Genomic DNA, 21652 nt, shown 5'->3' with positions numbered 1-21652 from the left:
AATCAGGCCAGAGAGCTTTTACGATCCCTGCTGTTGTTAGAACAGCCTTAGTACATCTGAGCAAGTTCAGCAGGTGGGCTCAGTGTGTGAGAGATCAGGCACCCTGAGTGACAGGCCACAGTTTTAGGTCGTTCATCTCCTCCCCATTTACACGCAGTCGCACACCAGCATGCAAATGTGTAGATCTACAAACACAATAACACCCATGGCCATGCCCACAGGGACACAAACAAACAAGCAGTCACACACACACACACACACACACACACTATCGCATACACTATCGTATACAGAAGTCCAAACCTCATACCGCCTCAAAAGCCCTGCTAGTGTACTCAAGATAACTGCAGCACAACAGGAGAGGTAAGATACTGGGCTCTGACCCAAGGCTGTTTTTAGCCACCTCAAAGCCACAACCTCATTAACAGCGATTACATCTTTAAGAGCCTCCACCCTCACCCCCCTTCCCAGTACTTTCTCTGGGACAGATTACCAGTAATTCTGGGGACTTTAAAGAGTTACACAGGCCTCTGACCTAGTCCTCTGTGGCCCTTCATAACACAATAAAACTGGAGAAAACTGTTATGTCCTGATATGAACCACGGTCTGATAGATTCTGAGGGTGGTGAGGAAGTTAGATTCTGAGGGTGGTGAGGAAGTTAATAGTCAATCTGAAGCAAAAAGAAGTCTTGAGACACATTAAAAAGGCTGCTGGATGTTCCTTCTTTTTTTTCCACAAAGACAGCGGCAATATCTGGCACAAAGGTACATTGCCCAGCAAACTCAACAAAGGCGAGAAGTGGCCGAGGACTTTTGAGGAGGATTAACAAATCACTCAGTCGATTGAGATCATTCATCACTTGCTGTCCATTTTGATTCAAACATTTCACACTGTTGTTGCCTGTTGTTGTGTCCCTGTGTGCCAGCAAAGCAGTTTCACTCCATTTACGACTGGCTAGTCAGTGCCTTTCTGGACCCTGGCAGTGGGGATGGGGCGATATCTAATTGCTCCAATTAAACGCTCCAGTTATCCATGTAGCCAACTGCTGGCTTTAGGGTCTGACCTCACTACCCACCACCAGCTGTAGGAAATTCCAGACTCCGGGTTTTCCATAACCAGCCATCGCTCACAAGCAAGCAATGAAAAGAATGTTATCTCTCTCACCAGAGGCCATGTGAAAAATACAGCTATTTCTTAGAGTCACATAGCTGTCACTAGCTTCTAAGATGAAGCTGAAGCATCGGGCTGTATAAATATACTGACGAAGAGAGGCTTCGGCCCAACAGTGCTTTATTTGTGATGTGAAGGACGATTAAAAGAAATCACCTTCACCTTCACCTTCACACTCAAAAACTCTTCTCTTTAGATGTCAATCAATTCTGACATGTTTGACAGAGGCTCGCTGTGATCAAGCGCTTTCCAATGTCCAGCAGCAAAGCATGAAGTCTTTCTGGGGCACAGCTGTAGCATAACCTATCACAGTAAGGCCAGCTACACCAGCAGGGTGACAGTTTCAACATACAGTAGATGACAAGTGATCCCAGGGCTACTGTGTGCATGACAGGCTCTGAGGGCTGTATGGGTGTATGGTTGCCAATGCTGATCCTATTAGGATATTGTTTAAGCCTGGGCTCAGTGCCACACATGGCCAATGTAATGCCCACAGATCTAAAGCCCTATGCCACTGTACACTTAATCGTTGCTACAAGCAAAACAAATAATTTTTTATCCCCTGAAATTGTTTTAGTTAAATAGCTGCTTTGCAGGATTTCCTCTTTACATTAAACACTTTATATTTGAAAGTAATTTCATTGTACTTTACTATAGCAAGACACAAACATGAAAATCACATTGATTCATGTACAAGACAGCCTTCTGTGCTTTATCTTCCCTCAGCCCATTGCAGCTTCAATTATTGAGCTGATGGCTAGCTGTAATTATGTAGTGGAAGTCAGTGCAAAAGCAATTATATTTACAATATCCACAGGGAGAGCAGCTCTCAACTCAGGCTGTAATATTTTGTGTATTCCCCAAAGTCTGGGTTAGAGGGCCTGTGAGACAAGAAAAATTACCAATGTGTTTATCATCAAAATCAAGTCCTTTAGCTCACGTTGCATGATAAAAGCCACTGAGTCAATGTCAATGTGAAATTGGACCTGTAATTTCACCACTCGTTTCCTCTTTGTGTTGTATTTGTCACAGCACCCCACGTTTCCCTAATGGAACCTAAGGTACTGGTTTCACTCTCAGTCATGGTTAAGGCTGCAGTCACAAACACAATGGAGCGTCTCTGAATACACCTGTTTACACTTACCTCAGCCACACAAGGTCCTCAATCGCACCACCACATGATAGCTGGCAAGTTAGCTAACCCTAGCCTGCATGCTAATACAAGACATGCCTCGTTTTTTTATACAAATCACATTTTTTTACTATAAAAAGTCGTTTAAAAAGTTGTTTTAAAAATAAATTCAAAAGTAGTAGACTTCCAGAGGCTAGTAGTGTGGACCTGAATGTCTTCTCCCACCCTGTCTGGTGAGAGGAAAACAGAACTATCAGTTGAGCTGAGAGCATGCCCTCACATTTATCAGTACCCACTACTTAGGTTCCACTCACCCCTCGATTACAGTCTAAAGTGCAAGAAAAGAGACAGTTAATTGGGCACAAATGTGTGTTTAAGAACGGCTGACATTGCGTTCCTGACTTCTACATGGCAACCGAATTGGAAAATCGTTAAGGAGGAAGGAGAAGAGGGAATGAGTGAAAGGAGGACAGCCAAGATCAACAGTACTGTGTCTGTAGCTCCATGCCTGGGGTCCTGGGTCTGGGGAGAAATCTGCAGCTTGCCTGGCTGTTCCCCCCAGATAGTGTACTAGCCTTTGTATTATGCTTATTAACTTAATTGCTCAAGTCCAACTGAAACATGTTGCAGATGGTTGAACATGACATTGACCTGAAGCAGATCTACAGATAAATGGGTTTCTGATTAGGGAAACTGTATGCATTGACTGAGGAATATTCTTTAGATTCAAATGTTAATTGGAAACACAGACACACACACACACGCACAGACACACACACTCACCAGTGCTGCTGTTGAGTTTATGTCCCAGTAGGCTCCACCCATGGGGCAGGGTGAGGTGATTCAGAGCCAGTGCCAGGCTCTGGTCCAGCCTCTCACACTCTTGCAGTGGGATCAGACACTCGTCCAGCATCAGAGCCCCCTCCAGGCCATCCTGCCTCCCTGCTGTGCTCACCAGGAACTGGGCCATGTCAAAGGCCAGGTCCTGGAGGAAGCTGAAGGGGTGATGGGCCACCATGATCGGGGTCCCTCCGGGTCGGGCCGAGCACAGGGTGACCCGCACTGCCTCACAACAGTCATGGGCTGGGGGAGAGGCGGAGGGGGGAGGAGACATCCGCCAAGAGGTAGCAAATAAAGCATAAGTATCAAAACACAGAAATCATTGCTATGGAAGATGTTCTACCAGACATTTCTCACATTTAAAGTCTAAGGACATCAAGTTGGATGGAGAGAACACGCTGCTGCTGACAGTGTATGGTATAGAAATAAATGGCAGGCTTTGTCACGTTGTAGCTGTAAATAGGATGTCCTTTCCCTGTGAAAAACAGGCTGTGTGGCTGAGCACATAATGTGCAATGTATACTTTGGGGTTCTCCTATTACCAGCAGCAGGACATAGCTTAGATGGCAGACAGCCAGAGAAGCTGCTCAATAGTTGCAGAACATGCTGAAGATATTGAACGCCACTCTGATGTGATGTCAGTAAAACATTTGCTAAACTAATACATCTGAAATAAAACTAGAAAAAAAAGTAGGCAATTTACAAACTTTTTACACACTGTGCTTACGTCATACCCTGAAAATATGTTGTGGTCAAAGTAAAATAATGTTTTTGCAACCCCTATCCGTAATACCACGAAGGGAAAGGCATAGGCATGGTTTAAGTCTCATTATGTACAATACACGGTTAGTGCTATTTGAGGCGATATCTGTCAGACTCTGTGGTCAAAGTAATGTGTGCATGCGTGAGCACAAACACACACTAACGACTCTGTGGTTACAAAGCATGTAGCCGGTAAAAGTGACAGCCAGTGTTCATTCCCCATAGCGGTTAGCTTAAATAGGGAGCTCTGGTCCAACCACGTCAGAGATGCCCTCCTGTAGAAAAAAAACGGCATTCTAAACTGCTTGTTTCAGAGTAACCAAAGAGAAATTATAAGAATGACAACAATGTCACTTTTAGTGTTCCCTTCAGCTCCACGACAGCATAGTGCCATGATAAATACAGAGGCACACTCAACAAAAGTACTCGTTTACATGAATGGACATGCAGGCTGACAACCCAGATCCCACAGTCTTAACCCTTGTGTTATCTTCGGGTCATTCTGACCCATCAGTCATTGTGACCCACCGTCGTATTGCGACAACTTCACCGCATACAAAAACAAAGTGAAGCATTTTCTTTGAACCGTTGGGCTGTCTCAGACCCCCCACATTGCAAAGGTTAAAAGAAAATTATTTTTATTTGTTTTTGTATTGGGTAAAATTGGGTAAACACAACGATGGTTCGTTATGAACCTTTGGGTCATGTGACCCGAAGGCAGAACAAGGGTTAATCAGGTGAGGCCTCTGAAGTAACAGATCATGACTGCACAGAACAATGGCTTACAGATTAATAGCCTACTGGAAGGGATAGGTCAATCAGGAAGCATCATTCAATCTCACTCTTCCTGTAAATCCTTAAAAAACCCCACCAGTACGCTTTTAATGCCAACTATTGCTGAACCTAGCATAACCAGGCCTAGCCTGGCTTACATACCTTAGGCCACAAGTTTAGCCTAACTAAGGCTACAACATCTGCCCTAACCCTAAAGTAAATAGTTGATGCTAACAGCTAAGTGTTGGGGCTTGTTTAGTAGTAGCTTTCTCCGAAGACGGAGGGCGGATGGGGCACATTAACGAAGCACTGAAGCAGAGATAATTTGTCACCAGGACAGACCCCATAGCGGCCTCCCTGCCTCTCCTCTTCTTCCTGCTACGAGAGCTCCAAGCCAGCTGAGCCCTTAATAAGATAAGCAGGTAAACATGTTTTCAGACAACCAAGTGCTGCCATCTCTCTGCCTCTGGTGGGAACGTACATGTTTCGGTGGCTAAATGTGATTTATTGTAGACCTATAATACACTTTAAGAAGAAAGATGAGGAATCGGGTTTCCAACACAAGGGAAATCTAATACATAGACAGGGGGGTCAACTTCTTCCACCAAGCAGGTGAGTACACAGACAAGTATTGGCTCCAAAACGCTCATTCAAAGTTTCGGTACAGTTAAACATTGACTGCAGGGGCTCCAGGGAGTACACCGACATCTTACAAACCTAACGGGGTCACCTAAAAGAGCTTTGAATGGACATAAAGTGACACCAACACCAGTCACAGTCACCTGGCGAGAGTACAGGAGAGCCAGGAGAGCAAACTCGGGCACTGCAGGTGGAGCTGTCACCCTGAATGCAGCGCAGCTAACAGACAGCTGCAAAGCATTGTGGGTCTGCCTTACCGGGACACAGGGCCTGCAGGGTGTCATGGCCGCTCCGCAGCGTGCTGGTTATGTGGCTCTGGGTGGTGCCAGCAAACAGCAGGTAGAACTCCACCCCCTCCACATCGCCTAGCTGCTCCTCCTCACATAACTGCACGGTAATCAGACACTTGCCCTGCGAGGATGGAGAGAAGAAGGAGGTGGTGGGTAGAGAGAGTGAGCGGACAAGGGTGCGTGAGAAGAAAGAAAGAAAGAAAATAATGAGAAAGCATATAATGCCATGGTATGAGAACCAATTGCAAAGAATGAAACTACTGTTTCACTAAGAGATATCCTTAAAATGTGATTGAACCAAGAAATTCCCTTTAGGGGCCAAGACACTGTGCTCAAGACATGATTGACTGGACCAATCACACATCGCTGGACCTGCAGGGTAACAGATAAGATAGGAAGGTAGCCACTACATTTCCTGACCTAACCACCTTATTTATAGGCTGCATGTTCATTGGTTAGATTGACAGCACTGCGATAACAACTTTGGTTTAGCAGCCATGCAACCATGTTATGGAGCACGGTAAGTTAACAACCTCCATCCAACGCATACTGCAGCAGGATTTAAATACATTATGTATCTTTCTTTCTTCCTGTTGTTCTGTTTTTACTTCTTAGGAAGATGAAAACGTGACTACAGGAATTTAGATTGCTAAGAGCTGTCAAACAAAGTGATGCAACATCCTCCAACGAAAGGTGTGAATGGCGGGATAATGAGCAAGACTAACAATGCCTTGTCATTCGATCTTCCATGTGTCTCAGCTGAGCTTACTTAAGTCTATGCAGTTTGACATTGTCTTATACCAGGCATGTCAAGGTTTATTAATGTCACTCGCAGGTGGATTGAGCCACAGTGGCTGAAACAAGCCATCGTAAAATCAGCAACGTCATTTCCATTTAACTGAATAGGACTGTGAGACAGTGAGGAGAAGCATCAACGCATACAGATATGTGTTTGCTGCTTAGGAGCAAGGCTGCGCAAAGCCTGAGGAAGTGATAAATGGAGTTAATAGTGAGGGTCAAAGGTCATTCTTGGAGGAGGGGGGGGGCAGACTTTTTCTTCCTCCTCTTGTAGTGCTGTCGCCTCGGGCCTCCGTCACACAGAGAGGGGATTACTGGCATGACAGCAGGGCCAGGGAGGGAAACTGACAGGCTTTGGACTCGGCTGCACTTGTTGTGCAAGCTGCCGCTGTCGAGCGACATGTGAGGGTGATGTTCGAACATCGCACTACTCCTGATCCCATGGGAGAAGAAAGGAACTCTGGATAAGTTGTGACACATGGAACCTTTCTGGAGATGAGATTTGGGTTCTGAAGACTAAAACTACCCTGTTCCAAGAGAGCCACCATCTTGCAGGCTGTAGCTGGTTAACCAGCTGAATCGGGCTAGTTACAACTGGGGTTGGAGTGAAAGCCTGCAGGATGATAGCTGCAGGAGGAGAACGCTGCAATAAATGTGTGGCTAGGATTAGAAGCATGCAGAGGAGACTTGAGTCTGAGACTTCACTCATACTCCTGCAGGGATCAAGAAACATACAGCTTCTGCATCAAAATTGGATTCATTTCCACATCACTTGTGAAGCAGAGGATGAGTGAGCAGAGGATGACAGCTAGCTAATGGTACTGCAGGTAGCAAATCTTACACCTCCTTCTCAGCATTAACATATTGTTCGTGAATGAAACCTTCCAGAAGGTTGCGTTTCCTTATAATAGAATGTCCTTTCTCAAAAGTACAATTCCTCTAGCCTTTAGCCATTAAGATAATTCTGGAGGACTTTCTTCTGCAAAGTTTGTTTTACATTCTATGCTAGAACTCCTGAGAGTCAGAGGGGATTTCATCTTGCAGTTTGGGTGTGCAGAGAAAAAAGGAGGGATGGGAAACATCTGCTGGAGACAGGAAACGGTACACACAACACAGCAGGCTGCAGGCTGTACCACAGACCCCTGTTGCACAAGGTGCACACACACACACGCAAACAAGTGCACAAACACACAGAAACAAGCGTGCGCACACACACAGAGACTATTCTGTAGCTAAGTGTTGATGAGTGGGCAAGCTCCATCACTCATCAGAGCAAATAGATTGGTGCATGACCTTGGACATGACCTTGTGTAATTTATACAATGAAAACAAACAAAACATTGTTTTGTCTTAAATATCTAAAATAGGAGCTTTAGGCACAAACACAGCAACAAAAATCTACTTGAATTCATGAGTGCACTTAGCATATGAGAAGTATTCAAGGAAGCAATGCTAAAGGTCTTTCATAATGAAAAAGAATTGCTATGATATTCATGTAGGCTATCAGTCAGACTCATCACACTGACTTGTGCCTTGTTTAAAAATCTGAGTGAACTGTTCTGACCTGCTAATCATGGTGTGTTAACAGGGAAATAGGTGTCTTTGAAGCCACATCAAAGGAGATCCTGGGTGGGGGCGGTCCCTGAGTTCTGCTCCTTGCTCAAGGATGGGCTTGTGAATCTGCTCAGAACTCCAAGCCTGTGTGTGCATGTGTGTGTGTGTGTGTGTGTGTGTCTACATGTGTAAGTGTGTGTGCCCGTGTGCGTGTGCTGCCTCTCCTCTCCTGACAAGGGGTGTAACCAAGTCCAGTCATACATCACTCTCCTTCCCTTCCTCCTCTTCCGCCGTACAAAGGGTGCTGACAGCCACACTAACTCAGCAGGGTCTAGGGAGATGCTCCACGCCCCCTGCAAAGAACTTTCCTTACAACTCCACCCCCCCTCCCCGCCCCTTTCGCCTCCCACACACTGAACTGAACAGATTTGCATGATGAATCAGAGCACACATGTCCATGTCACCCAGAGGAGACCGTGTTGCTGTGGCCCCTTTGCTGGCCTGATTGCATTCCAAATAGCAATAGGTGAGAGGAATCTGCTGTAAGGCATTGGTTGATGATAGATAAGGAGGTGGTTAATGTATTGGGGCTTGGGCTAGCATGGGTGGTTCCTGGGAGTCCCGGTGTTATCTCCCTTCCTCTATGGTGGGCTGGACAGCCCTGAACCGGGTCCTTACTGCCTTCAGCACCAGGCTGCGGCTGGTGCTACTTTTTGTAAATGCGGTATCAAATGAATGGGTGTACTTAATTGGTCTTATGCACTACAACAACAGAAAACAATGGTTGTTTTTGAGAAACAGTGAAGAAAGTTTGAAATATTGCCCCCCACTTTTACCTCCCTCAAAGTTCTAGTTCTTGTGAGTATAATATCATAGTTCTGTTTCTGAATATTATTGAATCACTCAATTCCTTCCTGTACTTACTTTTTCCTTTGGTTCAAATACATGTGTTTGTCTTGTTACTATGTCGTTCAAATGGATTATTAGTTACTAATCAACAATTTGTATTAATACTTACATATAACGGAGCTTGTTGTGGAATAAGTTTCATGTCACTGGGCACTGGAAAGAAGGAAAAAAAAAACAAATCAATAAAAATGAAATGGAATACAATTGTTTGCAACCTGTAGCAAAACAGTGATATACCTATCAGCTACATTGCTCAATCAAAGTTTCAGAAAGGTAGCCAAAACAACTATTGTGATCCTAGTTGTGTTGGGGACAACCAAGGACATCAGCTTGTTGACACCAGCAGGGGCAGGCCTACCTCTGGGCTAGCATGTGACAGCGCCACCAAGCCTCAGCAGGAGGTTAAGAGGCTATCAGCCCCATATCACGGACACACACTGGCCTCTGTCCTCTCTTCACACACACCACACACGTGTCCTCTGATGCTCTGACTACAGCAGGTTGGTAAAAAGCCAACTTCATGATGAACTTACAAGGCTTGCAGCTAAAGGGCCGATTACAAACATTAGTATTAAAGCTAAACTTAGTGCAACATACTGATATGAACCTACAAATACAACTTAATATAATTAAGATAAAAAATAATTAAAAAAATTGGTCTTGGATACTGTATATTAGGGATACTAATATTATTTTATTTTTCTCCCAATAAATGGGCTAATGTTGGAATTAAGAGGATCAGTTAAGGGATAACCAGCTAGCTCTAATAATACCTGAAGATGTAATCCTCTTGCCTTAAAGCACTGCAGTCACTTCCTGAGTCTCAGTGATAACTGTCAGACATTATACTATAGTCTGACCAACCAGCCCTCATCTTCAGTGCCTCCCTACAGATAGGAGCTTAACGTCCCAATGCCAACCACTTCACAGAGAAGGTTACCTTAGCATAGGGAGGGTTAAAGTTGCATTGGGCAAGAAACTAATGCTGTTGTTTTTTATTTATTTTGCAAACCAGCAGAGGATGTTACTTTTAAACATGGAAGGAAGTTAATTATTGCGACATCACCGGATGTAAATGTTACTCCATGAATTGTGTTAAACAGAAATGCCTCTAAAATTACAACATCCTTCCAAAGCTTCCTCTTCAATGTGACTTACACATAAGACGGTTTGAACTGAGAAGGGCATCAAATATAGACTTATTCCTAACTAAGACAGATGGTGTGTCGTCCTCAGAGACCTGACAACAATGGCTCTGTTGTTAGCTTGGCACAAACTACATTGTCCAAATAAGTCCAGTACAAATCTAATGACGGAAATAAATACACACATTGATTTGTTGTTTGCGAAACATCTTTTGCCAACATTACTTCCAAATACCAGATGTTGACGCTACAACGGTTTGTGTCTTACCCCACACTTCTCAACATTTCTCCCATCTGTGAGGTCATAGCAGGTAAAAACCCACTCTCTCTTTCTTTCTCTATCTCTCTCTACCCATCTGGCCATTACAATCTCACATCCTCTCTATTCGACCGCTGGTCCAGAACCTCGAGAAATAACATCCTCTTAGCACAAGCCCACTGCCAGCAGACACCTGTTGACAGAGATTACACAAACCATTAACTCAGTCTCCAACACAGGGTCCCAGAAGCAGCCGTCATTCTCTCTCCCTTTAGTATCCATTACTGAGCAAATTGACTTTGAACAGCTTTTAAACTGTCCTTTCCGATCTGTAGCTTCACGGCAGCGTGGTGTGTGTGTGTGTGTGTGTGTGTGGGGGGGGGGGGTTGTTTGCAAATGGAGCTGTAAATCAAGAGACAAAAAGCTCTCTCAACACCAAAAACGTTACAGTAACAAGCCGAGACGAGGATCTGAACAGACCAGTGGTGGCCCTCCTTGGTCCCACGGCTATACACATAGATAAACAATGCTGCTCATAAACTGCAGGGATCCCGCAGCAAATTGCTGCAGCACTTTGCTGCCCCCCCCCCCCCCCCCCAGGTCCATCAGCAAATCTCACCCTACCACCTTAACTAACACATTTTCTGCGGGAAACCCTGAACTGGGCTGTGTTCTAACCTAGCTTGCAAATAATGTATGTTTCCTATAGATCCTTGCATAATGAAAACATAGGTCTACAGTTTCTTCCCATTGACATCTCAATAACATCAAGGCGATAGGCTTTTAAGGTTTGAAAATCTAAATAAAACAGCTTCATTACACCATTGTAACATTGGAAGTCCACATCAATACCAAAGATTCAGGTTCCTGTGACATCACGCTTTGCTGAGATGAAAAACAACGTTCTGCAGGGAGCAGCTACTAAGCAGAATGTCCTTTCTACATCAGGTTCTGACCTAGGCTTCTGGACTGGAGAGCCAAGCAGCTCTGGGTGGACCCTGGGTCACCGAGGACAACCTGGTGGCATTAACAGGACATAGCCTATCAGCCACTTCCTCATGGAACATCTCACTCGGAGCTAAGAGCTCAATCATCTACCCATTAATAATTGACCATGGCTGTAGTTTTCCTGAAAAAAAACACTTAACCAGGCCCTCTGAAAAACAATGTCCTTGTCCTTACAATTTCCTATGTATCTGGTTAGTTTAATCACATTAAATGTTATGTTTTACAAAAAAAGTAGACTGCAATACTCCACAGTCGTATACAGTCTATCGAAGTGGGACCAGTGAAGAGGTTGAGGGTTTGATTGGGTTAGGGTTCATTTCAAGGCTACATGCACCACCACTTCTAGGTCATGCATCAGGAACAAACATTGGTCATTAACTGACCTAAAGAATATTTCATTCTACATTCTTGTTTTGAGGACAATAATCCTTCGTCAGGCAGCACCAGAGCTTCATGCTGTGTGTTTCTGTGAGCCGATGAGTCACACTCAAGAGCACACAGGGACGCCCGATATAGAACTCAAGTGCTATCCTATACAAGGCACCCATAGTGACACCTGAGACAGAACAAAAGTCTCAGGGATGGGCAGTGTTTGCTTTTGCTTCACCTACAGAGGTGCACCTTTTCACCGTTGCCAGATTGCAATAAGACCCTGCAGTAATTGCTCTTGCTGCTTCTTGTCTTGGTAACTAAATATCTCTTTTGAGCACTCGCTGCCTCGTAGCCTCTGATCCGGCGCTTTTAGACCGGGTACATCCCTTCCTGGATTCCGACCAATCGGCTGCCACCATGATCTCTTTTTGCTCTGATCTCCATGCCAACCGTACACAAAAACAACTCAGGGATATCTCTATCTTGAGATTGCCCTGGCATTCCGTGCTGAGGCCTTCTAATTGGAAAACAAGCCAGTTAAGAACACTCTGATGCTGGCAAGATAGGAGGCGGAATTAGAAGAAGTCTCGACTGTAATCACTAGTGAGAGCAGACTAGCAGGGCCATTTGAGAGCTTAATGACAAGTCACCCTGGGGTTTGGGGTTCAGCTGGACCGTGTCATGCCAGCAGTTCCCGGAAAGATAAAACCACCAACTGATTGATCACATAGCTAAATGTACCACTATCTGTAGGTGGCATAAAGGCAGAAAAGTCAATTGCTCAGTCACAGCAATCTTATCAATCTGCTGTAACGGACGTGTTCATTTTAGCACACAGTCAGTACTCTGTTAGCAGTGCACTGACAAAGTCAAAGGATGGTGAATGAAAGAAGACAAAAAGCTTCAGCAAAGGGTTAAATCTGAGTGCAGGGGGTCTCTTGGGAGCCATGTTAGTCATGGGTGAGTGGTTGTACGGGGCTGTGAAGGGAGGGGGGGTGAAGGGCAGGGGCAGGGTGGAGGGGAGGGGCCTGACAGGGTTTGATGTTTAACTAGGGTTAATTTAACCTCCCTTGCTGTCCCTTATGGTTATCCACTGCCTACTGACCTTCCTCTGCCTTGTAGACCCAGTGACCACAACATACCCAGTGACCACAACAGTGGGGTTCTACAATGCTAACTTTTATCCTCTCATCTGTCTTTTACATTTATTTTAGTCATGTATGCCTGTATGTTTTTTTTCCATGTTCTTGATAAACATTGGGCTGACATACAGTGATGTAAATCTCCCGTCTTGGACAACAGTGTCATAGCTACTTTAACACCCTACGTTGAGGGCAATTTGGATTGTCATGGCTACTTGACTTAATAAAACAAGGCCACTGTCTGGGAGGACAGATATTAGACTATCGCGCCAAGGCAACCACACCACACCATACAAAAGTGGCCTCTGTACTGAAATACACACACAAACGTAGGTTGATAAGAAGGGGCAGGGGGATGAAAGGTCTCCTTAGTGCTGGGTGACAGTTATTACCCCCTACATTGAAACCCTATACCTGTGGGGCCAGATAGCACATTATGAGCTGTGCTGAGGGACAGCCTGTAATCAGCCCTGGGCCTTGATCATCTCTCTGCTTTATGTCTCACACTGTGGAACTCCCCAGTCCTCCATGTCAGGAATCCTAGACAGCTGCCTGTAAAATGTCTGAGGGCCACAAAAGAATCCTTGCTTCAGACCTTGGCACAAGGTTTGGTTTCTAGAGGGAAACATGTTCCTGGATAGCTGGAACTGGCTAATTCGGTTGAAGTAAGGTGATTTAATTGTGGCTACCGACAACAGCTTAAGAATGGTGGATACTGTGGCAGTGATTGAACAAACCTAAGTGAGTTATGTAGACTGTAGCAAACAATGTGGCTTTTTGACCTTTGCCCTTCTCTTCTGACAGCGCTGACTGTCTGACTTTCTGACACTGGACAAATCTGAACTCGGGGCGAAGTTTGGAACAGGAATCAATATGCAAGGCCTCCAATACCTAGCATGGTCTTTACTTTACTCAGAAAACAAGTTAGCTAATAGCCTGGTAGAAACGTAAAGACAAAATAGCGATGCTGAGTTAAAAATCCAACCAAACAAAGAGAACCGAGGGAGCCCCCATTGTTTTAGCAGGGAAAGTGCTTGTTAGGCCCATATTGAGACTAAGCAGGGCTTTGCTTGAGAAGGACTCCTTAAGCTGTGAGAATCCTGAGAAGCCCAAACCTCAGTCCTACAGGAGGGCCAGTCAAATCAATCATGGACAACAGTTCTGTGTTGACTAGCACTGTTTTTCTTTGGTAAATATTCACTCTAGTGTGATGCAGGGGTCTCCACGCATTTTTGGTTCACTATCCATTGGAGACTCACTTGCAATTTGTCATCTATTTTAAAAAGGGAGAAGAAAACACTAGTAATTAAATTATCCATTTTGTGGACAACAGATATAAATATTTACTGAAAGAAACATCGTAACTAATGCATTAAACTGTTCGCTCGTAAGTCGTCACCCCCAACAGTGTGGTCAACAAGCATGCCTAGTTCTGTAAATAAAGGGCATGTTTGGGTGGAAGTAGACAACTATCACAAACGACCCATTAATTGTAAAAACTAAGCTATCAAGAGTTATCTTTAATGGATGTGGGTAAGCCTAGCACTCTTAGATCAATAAAAGCATTGAGGTGGAACTTTGACCAAAGCAGTTCCAAAACAAGGAACAAAATCATTACAGCCTTTACATTCTATTTAGTTGAACATACCACAGACGTAACTTCACTGAAGTATAAATAGCACAACAAAAAATGGTCTTATTAACAACTTATTGATGTTGCTTGTTACACTGCTCATTTGTTTTCTTCAGTAAATGGAGCATTTAAACCTTACCTCAAAGTTGACCTAGGAACAACTATTACTCCAAATATCCTTTGAAGGGGATCCACATCAGTTAAAAACTGTAAAGTCCATGGACGGCGCAGGTGTGTTCATACAGGTATCCTCGGTGCACAGCATGTTAGGTCTCACCACACTGATTACCTTCAGCTAATATGGCTTTGTGCTAGCACAAACCGAGAGCAGATAAAAGCCATGATGTCACTGAGGGTGGGGGGAGGGGGGGGAGGAGCAGGCCCTGGGTCAGGTGTCTGCAGTGAATGTCTGCTCCACCTTGCCACCTTCATTGTTCACCCTCCATTGAGGTGAATGGCTTTGTAGGGCTACAATAACAACAGACACCTTTGACTTTTAATATCTACGAAGATAGTCTAGAGAAAAAAGTGATGGAAAATAATATTTCACCCTGGTAAAGGCCTATAGAAGCAGGGAATAACAATCCTAGTACAGACTATAAATTTCAATTAAACACGCCAGCTCGTGCAGAAATGCAGTAGGGTGGTGCATAGCATTTGACTACTTCTTGCAGACAGCTGGTATTTTGGAATTTACATTTAGTCATTTAGCAGACGCTCTTATCCAAAGCGACTTACAGTAAGTACAGGGACATTCCCCCCCGAAGAGAGTATGGTGAAGTGCCTTGCCCAAGGACACAACGTAATTTTGCATGGCCGGGAATCGAACCAGCAACCTTCTGATTACTAGCCCAATTCCCAAACCGCTCAGCCACTTGTGCCGCTTGGCTCGTCAGTCACTCCTGTGACTCTAGTCTTAACAACAACAAATTAAAGGCTTTTATTCACGTGGGAATAAAAAGGTCTATCAAAACGCCTGAAGTGAGGATTCTTCACTGCAAACTGAAGCGTTTCGAGTCTACCTAATGGTCCTTTTCTACTGTAAATACACAGTAATTACAAGGCTCACGCACTGCTCATCCCCTGCACAGTTATTAAATGAGGGGTTAGGCATGATGAATTGACTCTTGTCAAGTTTGGGGCTGGGAGGCTCATGGTAATTTATGGTGCTCCACTGTAGCTCCCTTATTGTTAACTTACTAGTTACAGTAGATTACTCTCCTGAAGTAAATATAGATTAATTTTGAATGGTGATCTTAAAATTTACAATGGTGGGGGAAATAATCATAATTACATACACACATGCACACACACCACAGGCACTGATGATATTCCTGTTCACACAAGCAACTTAAGGTTTCTGGCAACTTTTAAGAAAGTACAACGGTAGTACAATGGTACTTAAGAAAGATTTGTTGGATCAGATGTTAGTTTATTTCCTACAGGAACACAACAACACTTATTGAGGGACTTGTTGCACTTGTTGGTTAGTTAGAACTGATTTAACTACTTCTACTCGCTGTGAATTATATTATTATTGCTTGCTTTCCTCCAGGTATACTCTAGCAATAAAAAACTTCATGCTCTTCTGGTTCTACCCATTCTGCACTTATTTGCTTTTCACAATGTATGCTTCATGTTTTGGCTACCCGCAATGTTTTTTGGGCTATCTCGTTCATTGACATATGCACTTTTTGTAAAGCTCTTTCTTGTAAGTCGCTTTGGATAAAAGCATCTGCTAAATGAATAAATGTAAATGTAACTTTTAAGAAATAGCCTAGGCCTAGTATTCATGGAAGATAAGCCTGGTAGCCTATATTGTTGTTGAAAGGCTCTTGTATCATGTAATGTGATTTTGATTTACTCTGGGGCCACATACACCTGTTATTCTACTCTGGACTTGAAGATCCTCAGTTACCCTGGCCTACATTCCCTGGCAAATAAGTGCCTTGGAGATGGGGCATGTAACATTGTGAGATCAAGTGGAATTGAATGCAACTCTATGGTAGCCTAGGCTACGTCTGTTTTCTCGCACACTTCAGTCTTACTGCGCACCGTGTTGTAACCGACCCAGCATGCAGTAAAATAAAATGTATCGCTATGGCTTACACGAGAAGACAGCTATGTTTCGCTCACAGGCACTTATGTATGCAACGCCACACTTTGAACTGTATCAACTTAGAAAACTTTTTGCAAAAACTCTAGGCTACAGTAGACTCGTTTCTTGCTGCAGATGCCGTAGCCACCGGCGAAACTTAGGCAAAGCAGTGAGGAAAGGCGTTTTATGGATGTAAAATGCAAACATAAAATGATAAATGTAAATTTAAGTTATTTACTAAACTCAAAAGTTTAAGGACGACAAACATATAGCCTAGCTAGGTATGTTACTCTTACCTCCAACTTCAGGACTTTAATGCGTGGACATCGTTTTTAGAAGCATTTTCTGTTTCTGACCGCAAGTCAAAATTGACTATTGTAAAACATTTACAAAAAAAAAATTAACAACGTAGAAGGGGAATAGTCTCAGTTTGCGATAAACTGTAATCCAACTCCCTAAATGAATGAGCACCAAAGCTACCTTTCTCTGAGTAGTCTGAGACGAAAAATCCACTTGTTGAAAGTTGTTACGCGTTTCCATGGACAACTAAAAGCGATGGGCGGGTCTTGAGAGATAAGTGTGTGCACTGAAGTGGAAAGGTGTTCAAATATCTCCTATTCCATTGGCCCACTGAATACATATTAGTGCATGTTATCTATTCTTAAAATATAAAGTAGGCAATATCTACCCCAAACGAGAGACAGTTCAGGAGTGAGCCTAGACGTTGTGCACTTCAACCAAAACGTGAGTTTAGGATTTGGCTTCGCATCAAACAAATGGTGAAAGGAAGGATTCAGCTGTGATATGATAGTGAATGTTATACCTTGTAGCCTACCTATATCATGGCCTACCTCAGGCACATCAGTCAAACTTGTGTGGTGTGTACGGTCCTCTAGTGGTAGACCTAAAGCAGCGCAACGAATGGGTTCGTGTCAATACGAATAATGACAAAGTTTGGCAACAGGATGGACATTTGATGGTCCATTAAACGTGCACGGAGTCTAATCTGTGGATCTTGAATGTATTTCAGACAACTTTATTATGTTTACTTTGTCGATCTAAATACATCTTTATTCTGTTGTAGTTGATATAAACTGTTTTCTAAAGTGTAGATTTTCGTTGACAAAGAAAGTCTCGAATTCATATGACTCTTAAGAGTCATGTAATGAGATTCGCACCACTACCCCATTACTGTAGATAGATGTTCAACCTATTGAATTATTAAACCATTTTAATTCTTACGGTTCAAAGACAAACAGCTTTGTGACTTTTCATCCACGGCCTAAATTCCTCACTTAGTAATTACTCTGTATGTGAGGGAAATTCTGTCTCCCCTATCTCCCCTTACAACACAAACCATTACTGAGGAGTTTAGGGTGGCATGATATGGGTGATTAACTGTTAAACCATTTGGGAGTGGAGCTGGATTCAAGCCTTACAGGCTCAGTAGAACCATTCAGCCATTTTAGCTACGCTTGCATGTGAGTCCACAGTCCCAGACATTAAATTACTGTTAATAATATGGGGCTGGCCCTCGGGGGATGGTGCTAGCTGTGTTTGGAGGCAGCTGTGTTTCAGTCTGTAGCTGGCTGCCCTGCATCAGGCCACCGTCCAAGTGAAGGCACTCTGTGTTTGCAGGACTTAGATCTTAACAAATAAAATGTAGGTTGTAGAATCAGTTTTACCCATTTTAAGCAAGATAAACAACCTACAATACAGTAGGGGTTTTATGGTTGACATTGCTCAATATTCTCCCTGAAAAGCTTTTTCCTATTTTGGTTTGAAGGAAATATCAACATAATGAAAGACAGCAGTGCATACTGATACACTCAGACACAACTGCTGCATGTGTGGTCCTTTCCTTTACAGTGTATTCACATGCTCCTTAGCTCACAGCGTTACACAAAGAATTCAATACAGCATTAACAGAAACAATATTGTCACCAGACAAGGTGCTATTTGTAGTAAATTTACCTTAAATTCCAAGCAAATCCATATAGTGTTGGAAAAAGATCTGCTGCTTCTGGGAGCAGGGAGGCATCACAATTCTCTTCTCTTCTTCCAGGAAACAATTGAACTCTCTTTTTCCAACTTTGCAACCAATTCTGGGGTTAGATAAATAGGAAAGGGTGCAGAAAAAAATCTCCACTATGTCATGCTGAGCTGCACTTAAACACATTTGTGATAGTCAGAGGAGGGGGAAACGTGGTGGGAATCTTAAGCCATGCTCTGTAGTCTAGCCCTGCTGTGGCCCTGCCAAGGAGACAGGGAAACAAGCATGACACAAAGAAGTACATTGCAGGCTTTGTCGCTTTACAAAAGAGGTTTTGTAAGTTGAAGGACCTGCTGGAGGAAGAAGCATTGGCAACAAGGGTGGGATAAACATAGAGCGGACAGCCAAAAAACAAGCTGGGAAGGAAATATAGAATGAAATAGAGAGGGGGAGAGAGGGTTTAGGGAGAAACAGATTTGAGAGAGGGAGAGAGAGAGACAGAGTGAGAAGTAAAGAAATAGAGAAGGGAGGACAATAATTTAGCTCTGCTAAAACCGTAAGCTCCTGGCATTTAAAGAAGTCAATGTCCCAAAACACATACACACTCCAGTTGTGCTGTGCTTTGTATTAAACTCATCACATAGCATTACCACAAACAGCAATACAGTCACACAGGAATCATTAAAGACGCCTTGGTAAATATTAGCTAAACAGGTACAGTATGAAATATGCTCCATTGATGTAGGATGCCATTTATACCAGTATAATTTCATGGTAGGCTGCTTTTGGTTACATATTACTGTACATTGCTTGCGGGTGTTCTATTGCAATGGTTCAGCTGTTGTTTGCAGTAGTTCTGCAACAAATGTACTCACTAGATGGCGCTGTATTTACTGCTGCAGGTCAGGCAATGAATGATCCCATCATCATGGTTGGACACATATTCAACATTTACATTTTAGAGGTTACTATTGTAATGCTACCATCTCTTGAAGTGTGCGATTATGTATACTGTGTTTCCTGTTCGATAGCAAGCGCAGACATTTTAAATGTGTAGTTGTTGTTATCACATACACAAAATATTCAGATTTCAAAGTTGCTCCAAGGTGAACACTTATTTAGAGGAATCTCCCAGTGTGTTTGTGTGTCTATCTATGTGTCCAGCCGGAACAGTTTGTACAGCATATCATTGCGTGTTTTTCCTACACTCTACGGATACTGCTGCACGCCAGTGGACAAGGCAGTCAGGTGACTTAAGCCTGGAGCGCATCACCAATCTGTTGAGAAGGATTTGAAAAGGTTGAAACACCACTGCCCCTCCCTTAACTCTGCATCCCACCTCCCTTTACTAAATCCCTGGGATTACTTCTCCAGATCTCTTCCTCTTTAATTAGGAGTAGACACTGGAGACGAGGCACGCCGCAGTGGCAGCACACTAAAAATGTCCAATATGCACAAATCCGCAATATACCCTTCTGTAATCTATCTATAAAGTACCTACCTACCTACTGTACCTCAAGTACTTACCTACCTGCCTACTGTACCTCAAGTACTTGCCTACCTACCTACCTACCTACCTACCTACCTACCTACTGTACCTCAAGTACTTACCTACCTGCCTACTGTACCTCAAGTACTTGCCTACCTACCTACCTACCTACTGTACCTCAAGTACTTACCTACCTACCTACCTACCTACCTACCTACTGTACCTCAAGTACTTACCTACCTACCTACCTACTTACCTATACCTACCTACCTCAATATGTCCAGTGTGCTACTGAACTAAATGGGAGATTAATGTAAAAAAAATATCCCTTTTGTCCCATTCACCCAGAGCCTGCTGTTTCATAAATTTAAATTTTCGTACATCGTAGCAGACATCCATAACCAGATTTTCTATGACTATCCTCACTAAGCTAACAAGCTGTTTTTGCAGACCCATCCCCGTGTACTCCCTCCCTCCCCCCCGCCCCCCCCCCCCCCCACACACACACACACATACACTTCTCTCAACCTGACTCGTGCAACTGGGCCACATGTAACAATAATCCTACACATTTAAACTAGAGGACAAAGCCTAGCTGAGGGAGAAATTAAAAGAGCACTACACCCAAAACACCAACACATCCTCTCTGAACAATGCTGGTCTTCTGATCATGTGTTCAGAAAGTGTTCAGATAGTACAGTAAGATCGAGTTGGAGATGTCCAGAAGATATAATGAATCTCAGACTCATCATAGGCCTTTTTGAGATAAATTATTTGACCAGAGTCTGTGCAGATTAGGTCGACCCAGGAGCATCACATTCGCGTCAGGGATAACCGCGCGTGTGATTGAAGCATTGGAACCACATGACATACGATTGGAGAAAGTAAAGGGCGGAGTTGGGGGAGGGACAAATGGAGAGTGGTGAAGACAGAGACTGTGTAGGTCTAAATTTAGCCAATGGCTCGGTTAGGGTGGAGCTAATCCTCTTTGCACTCGAATTATCAGGCCTATGGATTAGGGAGCTTTGCCTCTATGCAAGACATCTACTATCCACAATGATGTCCCGTAGCAGAGCAAACCAAGTCTCTCGGCTTGGAGTGGGGGTCTGGAGTTTCTGGAGTCTGGAGTGACTTCCTTGAAATGACCACCACTGCCACCAACCTCCCCCAATACATTCATTTGGTTGTTGATCACCCCAGCTCTCCAGCAATGGCTATGACAAGATCGCTTGAACAGATCAGTCAATGCTTTGCTGGGCCCTCAAAGGTGCCATAAAATACGCTGTTATTTTTGGTTTACAGACAACTGGCAGACAAAACCGTAGACAAAGTGGTGTCCAGAAATTATTATGTAAAATGTGCAGCATGCAATCTGTATATTCTGGTTCTCCAGTCTGTTCCTGTGTGATGCTGTACTTTGTGGATTTTGCTATGACATCATCATTCCACCTTTATTTCTCTCCGTCCTGAGTTTTGTCTTTCTTGCCAAAGCTGTGATCCTGGCTACAGTCAGTTACACTGAGCTGATTTAAACCCCTGAGGGTCTTTTCCACCCTCCTCCCACCATTGTTGATACTCCAACTCATTGTTAATCTCTACAATTGAAACAAACACATCTGCCACACACCCAAATTAATGGTTGGT

At 43.7% G+C, this 21652-nt stretch overlaps 1 protein-coding gene across 4 annotated transcripts in view; it reads right to left on the bottom strand.

Moving 5' to 3' along the window:
- LOC134028533 (A-kinase anchor protein 13-like) overlaps window positions 1-16972 on the bottom strand; it is a 56364-nt gene extending 39392 nt beyond the window's left edge. For 3 of the 4 annotated variants that reach the window (XM_062472147.1, XM_062472150.1, XM_062472149.1), the window contains exons 1-4: window positions 14568-14711; window positions 8979-9022; window positions 5576-5729; window positions 3087-3386 (exon numbers count right to left, since the gene is read on the bottom strand). In XM_062472147.1, the coding sequence (XP_062328131.1) occupies window positions 3087-3386; window positions 5576-5729; window positions 8979-9011 (487 nt within the window). In that variant the 5' untranslated portion in view covers window positions 9012-9022; window positions 14568-14711. Of the gene's footprint in view, window positions 1-3086; window positions 3387-5575; window positions 5730-8978; window positions 9023-14567; window positions 14712-16822 lie in introns of those variants that run through there. The other variant, XM_062472148.1, reaches the window with a different exon arrangement.
- Window positions 16973-21652: the final 4680 nt, after the last annotated feature.

This window comes from Osmerus eperlanus, chromosome 10 (assembly GCF_963692335.1).
Source record: "Osmerus eperlanus chromosome 10, fOsmEpe2.1, whole genome shotgun sequence".
Taxonomy (NCBI): domain Eukaryota; kingdom Metazoa; phylum Chordata; class Actinopteri; order Osmeriformes; family Osmeridae; genus Osmerus; species Osmerus eperlanus.
This window is presented reverse-complemented; position numbering and strand designations above follow the sequence as displayed.